Source organism: Coffea eugenioides, chromosome 5 (genome assembly GCF_003713205.1).
Source record: "Coffea eugenioides isolate CCC68of chromosome 5, Ceug_1.0, whole genome shotgun sequence".
Lineage (NCBI taxonomy): Eukaryota > Viridiplantae > Streptophyta > Magnoliopsida > Gentianales > Rubiaceae > Coffea > Coffea eugenioides.
Window position 1 is genome coordinate 789,773 of NC_040039.1, and position 7,931 is coordinate 797,703.

General features: G+C 34.3%; 1 protein-coding gene across 1 annotated transcript; it reads left to right on the top strand.

Moving 5' to 3' along the window:
- Positions 1-1,063: 1,063 nt before the first annotated feature.
- LOC113770695 (probable 2-oxoglutarate-dependent dioxygenase AOP1.2) lies at positions 1,064-3,593 on the top strand. Its single transcript, XM_027315245.1, has 4 exons — positions 1,064-1,581; positions 1,710-1,847; positions 1,930-2,031; positions 3,237-3,593. Exons 1-3 carry the CDS (start codon positions 1,208-1,210, stop codon positions 1,946-1,948), a joined length of 531 nt encoding a protein of 176 aa, XP_027171046.1. The 5' UTR covers positions 1,064-1,207; the 3' UTR covers positions 1,949-2,031; positions 3,237-3,593.
- Positions 3,594-7,931: the final 4,338 nt, after the last annotated feature.

A 7,931-nucleotide genomic window follows, 5' to 3' on the forward strand; every position in this document is an offset into this window, starting at 1 on the left:
ACATACAGCCTCTAATATATTGATTTCAAGCATCAAATTCATGGTTAGGTATTTTCAGTGCAAGCGGTTAGCACATTAAAGCATCGATTTTGGATTTCCACTCCTCTTGATTATCAGGTACATCTTCTTTCAATACATATATTTTTTTAAAAAGGCATGTTGATCTTCAATTGTAAAAGTTTAGTAACATATCTTGAATTTTTTTTTGTTTGTTTTTTTATGAACACATAGGATTAGTAATATATCTTGAATTAGTAATAAATTTCTCTTATATTTCACATATTATATCTCATATAATATTTTTGCCTTTAATTTTGATAAATCATTATCGGATTGGTGGAACCGACAACCAATACCAACCTAAAGCATCTTCTTCCCAGATCCCAATTAGTATAACAGATGATTCTAATCAACAACATTTCAATACACTTCATATGAATCATTCATTAGAGGGTTTAACAAAAACCACAGAGGAAGGTAGATTTAATATGCTATTTTACTTTCTTAAATTATAATCTTTACGTATTGTTATACACAATCTTGAATGCGATAAATTATTTATTTTTTTATACTTAGTTATCCTGCTTTGCTATCATGCAGTGATAATGGAAAATCAATAAATGCTGATTTGCACAGACAAATCGAGGAGAATGTTCAAACAGAAGAAAAACAAAAACGAGTTTCTGAAGAGTAGAATATTATTTGATACTATTCACTGCACTTTTTAATTGTTTTCAAGTTTTTTAATATTATGGTATTGTCGAATGTTATTTTTTCTATTTTTGAATTATTATTTACTGAATTAGATGTTCAAATTTATATTATAAGAATACTTTATATTACAATGCGCATATAGTAATATACTTAAGAAAGGTTATAATAAAATATACATTAAGTTTGTATTTCATATCGACATTTTTATAAAATTGACTAAATAGTTTATTATTTTTCAAAGATTCCCGTTCAAGGAATGGGTACAAAACTAGTTTGAAAAAGAAAGAAGAAAGAATGAGACCTAGCTCACTTGAATTTACGTCTATAAATATACTACGTAATTGGAAAAGAACTTAGCTAGTTTGCCATATTATTCTGAATTATTTAACCTCTTGGCTCTTCAAATACCAGCATTGGCTACCCCTTATTGTTAATTGATCAGGCTAAATTGAGCTACGGGAAGTGCGTATAAGGAAAGAGGCTGCCTAAAACCATGGAATGCGCTTCAAATATCAGGCTTCCGGTCATAAATTTAACGGAGGAAATCCTAAGATGCGGAAAAGATTCTTGGACTGAAGCGCGAAACATTGTCACACGGGCATTTGAAGAGTATGGCTGTTTCATAGCTGTTCATGATAAGTATCCTTCAGAGGTTAGTGATTCCTTATTCTCTGAGCTGCAAGATTTGTTTAACCTGCCGTTGGAGATTAAAGTCCAAAACACTTCTCAAACTCCCCTCTCTGGTTATGTTCGGCCAAGACCCAACGTGGACCTCTACGAAAGCATGAGCATTGAAGATGCAACAAATCTGGAAGCAGTCGAGAAGTTCGCAAATCAGATGTGGCCCTCCAAAAATAACCATTTCTGGTAAACTTGTTTCCATTAATATGTAATTCTTCTTATAGTTTATTGCTACTATGCATTATTCATATCCGAAATGCTTACCTTTTTTTTTTAATATATATATTTTTTTGAATATGCCCTCCCACGACTAGTGAACTGTTTCATTGCTATGCAAATCAAGTAGCAGAATTAGATAAAATGGTGAGCAAATTGGTGTTTGAAAGCTATGGTGTGGAGAAGTACCACGAATCTCATGTGGGATCAGTGACCTATACTGTTAGATTCATAAGGTACAGGGTACCCGAGCAGAATGAGATGAATGTCGGCGTTCCTCCTCATACTGACAAGAACTTCATGACCATACTTCAACAGAATGAAGCTGATGGTTTAGAAGTTCAGTTGAAGAATGGAAGCTGGATTCCTATTGATTTTCCTCCTTCCTCCGTAGTAATCATGGCTGGAGATGTATTCTCGGTGAGATATTTTCTTTTTTGTCATTAAATGTGCAAAGCCTGGATCATATTAAACTTGATTAGTTACAACAGATATTTTCTTTTTTGTCATTAAATGTGCCCTGGATCATATTAAACTTGATTAGTTACAACATTGCAATCCTCTAAAAATCCAAAAAATTCCATTTTCCTTTTCAAATCATTTCGCTTTGTCATGAATATACCGGGACAATTGTTATGTGTTTTTCACCTGGAACAAAAATGAAAACAAATATGCAGAAGAAAGATTAGACAACAATAATGTATTAATACTCAAGTGTGGAGGGTTGAGACACAAATATTTCTATTTCTCTTTAAAGTGATTCAAGCCTCTAAAAAAGAATCAACTCTAATTCAGCAGGTTTTCTAACTTGTCATTTCCAAGATACACCATTTCAGCCATACTTACTAACACTCTCTTTAGACCACACAACTAGTAGAGTATACCTTTATAAATGCCTTTTTATTTTCTTGTCTAACTATGATACAGAAAATAATGAATTTAGACTCAAAAGACATAAACTGTTGTAGTAGAACTTTTCTATCTCAATTATGCATATATATATATATATATAGGTGAAGAAAAGTTAGATAAACATAACCTATATTCCTAATAAAATACTAAGTAAATACTGAAATTATTGGTCATTCAAAACACATTCAATTTTATATTGTAGGTTACAAAAAACTTATTGTAATTGAAAAATCATAATTTCACATTCTTTGGTCAATACCCATTCAATCCAAATTTGAATTGTAAGTTACAATACCTCGAAGTAATTGAAAAGTCATAATTTCATGTAATAAATCTTCAGGAAAAACTATTCAAACACCTATAAATTTTAAAAAATTTCACTAATTTATTTCCCTTGTAACATGCACATTTAATTGAGAATTTAATTATTTTATTAAAATACTACAACATTATGTAAAAAGCAAAACAAAAGTTAAAAAACTTTGGTTCAATTAGAAAACTTGATTCAATAATGGCTTCGCCATACATTATCTAAGTTGGATGCGTTATGGTCAAATTAAAACGAAAAGGAAAAAGGCCTCACAGATGTTACTACCTTAATCATCTAGAATATTGGCATGGCATTTGTGCCATAACTTTCGGTATTTTTGTTGTAAATGCTGACTTCTCTAGTGGATATTAATACGTTGATTGTATACATTTTTGAAATGCAGGCTTGGAGCAACGGTAGAGTGCATTCCCCATTTCATAGAGTAACTATGAAGGGAAAAGAAAGGCATTCGATTGCACAGTTCGCCTATTGCAAGAAATTGGTAGAGACACCAACAGAGCTGGTTGATGATGAACACCCCTTATTATATAAGCCCTTCGACTGTTTTGGTTATCTCCGATTCTTGAGCACAGATGATAATTGGAATACTCCGAATCCACTGAAGGCCTATTGTGGGGTCTAAAACACCAGACGCATCGATTTTTATGGATGAAAAGCTTTTTCTTCTTTTAAGTTGATGTTTATTCTTCTCCCCTATTGTGCCCACTTTTTCTTGAAAATGTTAGGGGAGTAGCTTTCTCCAGGATTAATCTACGAAATAGTTTTTAATTTAGTGTGCTATCTGTTTTGTACCTAGAAGAAATAAATAAGGGAAAAGAAAGAAATTGGAGGGATACAAATAAATAAAATTTGGCAAGTAATCTACTGTTCAATCAAAAGGATTTGGAGGTTGAGGCATCTGATGAGATATTTTCTTTCTTTCCATTTCAATCTCAGTTGGACATAGTTCAGCATAAATTATCTAAACTGACAAATACAACTTAATCACGTGATACACATATTAATCACTAAGCAAGATTACTGTACTCGGGGGCCCTCAAAATATCTGCTGATTTGGTGGCCTTTTGTTAAAAGCCAATTGTGATGAGACTTTTCTGCCCACGGTAGCAGCAGCAATGCCAGGAGGTCAACTGTGTTCTGTGGGGATGCACAAAGACAAACAGCAAAATGATGCACTGAGCACCGGAGAAAGCCGGTTTTGAGTGGATGAAATAATGCAATACACTTTAAAATTATAATAAAAACCCTCTTAAAAATGTGTTCATCGTCTAATGGGAAAGAACTTAGCAGCATGAAAATACCAGCGGTGGCTAGGCCTTACTGTTAATTTGGTGGTCAAGCTAAATTGATCCCCCGGGAAGTGCATACAGGGAAAGAGGCTAAATTGAGGTCGGACCCTCGTCCTGCAGCTCTTCTCCGCTGACATACTAATAACTTTTTGTTGTCCACAGTCTTATCTTTATTTTATTGGCTGCCGACAGTTTATCTTCTTTCTCATTGGTCTGATTGAATTCTCCTTATCTTCTTGGAATCTGTCTTTTGTATTATCCGAGACACCTTTTGAATTATACTCCATTTCATTAGGTCTTGTGCAAATGGTCCATCAAACGGAAACGGTGCTGCTGTGTCTGCGCCCTTTTGTCTTGTTTTGAGAAAGTTTACGTACTGCTGAACCATCTCCGGATCCTTCAACGTGCTCTTGAAAAAATCATTTACAGTACCAAATTTTGTAGATATATTTATTTAGCTGTTGGAAGATTCTTTTTTTTTTTTTTACTTGCTATTGAAAGATTCTTTGAAAGGTCCTTTTGAAACCTCTTTAATATGTCATTTTAACTTTTCTCCGGTTTGAAGAAATTTTAGGGATAATTTCACTCAACTCTCCTGAAATTTTAATAATTACGCAGACCTTCCTTGATCCAATCAAATGACTAAAATGTCCTCCATATAATATTTAATTCATAAAAAAACATTTAAAGTCAAAAAATACTTCTTATTATTCTATTTGTCATTTTCTAATCTCAAAGAACAATTTCCATCAATTTTCTCGAGTCATATGCTCTAAAGTCTAAATCCACATTCCACGCCCTCGACGGGAGCAAACGAGATCGTATTCTCAATACACTAAGCATCGAGTTACGCTGCAAATTCCGTCTAGTTCAATTTCTTCACGGGCCTACACAAGTTTTTGCCGTATGCTATAAATCCACATCCTACACCCTTGATGGGAGCAGATGAGATCATAGTCTTCTCAATACACTAAAAATGCATCGAGCTAGCGCTGCGAAATCCGTCCAGTTCAATTTCATGGATAACCCAAAGTTGCAAAAACTTCCTGTCATCAATTCCATGGTAAAGGGTTTCATGTGAATTTATACTACTTGAAAGATCGATAGTGTTAGTAATTGAACCAAATTAGCCTGCATGTATTAAACGTGCAAAGTGTTTAAAGTAAAATTTTACCTCACGGAAAGTGTCTTTGTAAATTTAAGGGCCAAGAGTCTACTTGTCATACGGGAGGAGCAAATGCTCGTAATAGGAAAAGAAATTGCTTACAATTGGCTTTGAATCTGTTTCGAATTACAGTTTGTTCTCCCACTGAATTGTGAAACAATTCTTAGCATCATGGCTGTTATACCAGTTTGGTGAAAAAAATAAATAAATGAAAAGAATCAACTATGGAGCAATTCTAACATCATTATTAAGTTGCAAATTGACTTTATTTGGCCCACAACATTTTTTACCTATCATTTGAGTAACTTATTTAGAAGTATTTGGTTAGAGAGATTTTTTGGGTTAATTATTGCCCCAATTGAAAAATATTTTTAGCTCATTGTCTAAAACAAGGTGAATATTTTTGGGTTGGGAGCAAAATTAAATAAATTGAAGAAACATTGATAGGGTGTAATTTTATCATTTATTTTATTATTAATTTCCCCTATTACCTGATCCGATGTAGATTAATTGCTGGATTCTACAAACTTTTAGTATTTGTTATTTATTTCCGGGAGTAGAATAAAAATATGATAACAAGTGCCAATTGGACAAAAAACGAATGCAAGTAGCAGTGCTTATCCGAGGGGCAATTTTGAAAAAAAAAAAACTTTGGCCCTTTCTTTTGGCAACGGCTGAACCGAAGATGGGTGTTCTTTTTCCCCTAGGAGCCGCCGCAAGATGATGGCAATGTTAGATAGGAATAGACATTAGGAGTAGCAGAGGATTTTCCTCCTCCAGCTTAGTTCCCTTCTTGGATTTTTTTTCCTTTGGATCTTCGTTTGCCTTTTCTTACGCATGTCAGGAGGATTGAAGCATCAGCCTTTGACTTTTCCTTTGTAGCTTTTGGTTGCTTCTCTTCCTTCGTATGTGTAGACAAGGTGGAGACCAGAATTTGCTCCCTGTAGCTTGTTCTTCCTTGGTAATTTGAACGAATTGAATTTATACACTTGATGGCCGCAGCTCTTGTTTCAATTTCCTGTGAGTTTTGTTCATCAAATATGAACTAATTTCCTCACTCTAGTCAAGGAACAACGAAGGTTTTGGTTCGCCTAAAAAAATTGTGAGATCGATTTAATTTTATCTTTTTCTTTTATTTATTGGTATTCACATATTCCTTGATTGCAGTACTTGTGATTATTTAATTAATTGATTGTCTTGGATCCGAATAATTGGTTAACTCGATAATCTATTGTCAATTAGGGCATTAAATTCGTAATTGTTTAATTGCCTTAAAATAGTAACAACTGGCATAATTAGGCTTGTGCCAGGGGAATACGCGGACTAATCTAAAATAACTCTGGTAGTGCGTTATTTGATTAAAATAGGACTCCTCTAATACGTAAGGCAATTGGGAAATTAAATCTTATGGGCGTACCTAGGATTATTTCTCAATTAGAATAGTCATTAACGGGCGTACCTTAATCACCGACATAGTCAAGAGGGTTGACTGTTATCGCTTGTTTGGCAGTTATAACCTATTTATTAGTAAATAATTGGAATTGGCTTTGCATCGATGATCAATTAGGTGAACCATTGCTGAAGTTATTTCTTGGTTAGACCTTTAATTATTATTACCTTGATTTTAGTGAATTGTTATTTAATTCTTAGTTGGCTATTTTATTCTAGTTAAATTGTTTTAATTGTTACCCTTTATAGCAAAACACCTCCCTGTGTTACTTTGAATTTCTTAAGAGACAAATATCCCCAATCCCTGAGGATACGACCCTACTTGCCCTGTCTATAAATTCATAATTATTTGTGAAAGAGTCATCCCACTCGGGTATATCGGATCAAGCAAACTCTTCGGGAACAGGGTGAATCAAGTAACCCATTGCACACCTAAAGTCCCTGCTTCAGTACTTGAATTGGGATTTGATTATTTTAATTGGTAATTAGGTTTAATTTTATTATTGCACAGGCATCGACAACCTGTCAATTTTTGGCGCCGTTGTCGGGGACTGGTGTCAGTTATTTGTTTTTTTTTAAATTCACTTTTGTTCTAATTTTCTGGTACTTTTCGAGTGTATGTCTTGTTCTTCTCGTACAAGTGAATTAATTTTCGAACCCGAGGTAGAGAAGACTGCACGCATAACAAGGAAAAAGACCAGACAACTCAGAGAAGAGCACTCCAGTGCTGCATCTCTGGATTCTGATCCAGAAGTTGAACCAACAGATTCGTTTGGTGATTCTTCAAGTGATTCGGATCGAGAAGAAGTCACTATGGCTAATGCCCGAACATTAAGGGAGTTGGCTGCTTCTGATTTAAATCAGCAGCCTTTATGTATTACTTTCCCCACTTTAAATGACAACACTCCATTTGAATTAAAATTTGGTTTAATTCATCTTTTACCATCTTTTCATGGTTTATCAAATGAGGAGCCGTATAGAGTTCGATGTCGTTTGCAACAGCATGAATCCCCCAGAAATTACAGAGGAACAGATAAAAATGAGGGCGTTCCCTTTCTCCTTGAAGGACTCTGCAAAAAACTGGCTGTACTACCTACCGCCAGGTAGCATCACCACGTGGGACCAGTTGAAGAAAAAATTTTTAGATAAATATTTTCCTGTGTCCAGAGCTGCA

What these genes read in the sequence shown, in the direction of transcription:
- LOC113770695 (XM_027315245.1), top strand. Translation starts at nt 1,208, where the DNA reads ATGGAATGCGCTTCAAATATCAGGCTTCCGGTCATAAATTTAACGGAG. An exon ending in TCCAAAAATAACCATTTCTG is followed by an intron (nt 1,582 to 1,709) that starts GTAAACTTGTTT and finishes TCCCACGACTAG; the next exon opens with TGAACTGTTTCATTGCTATG.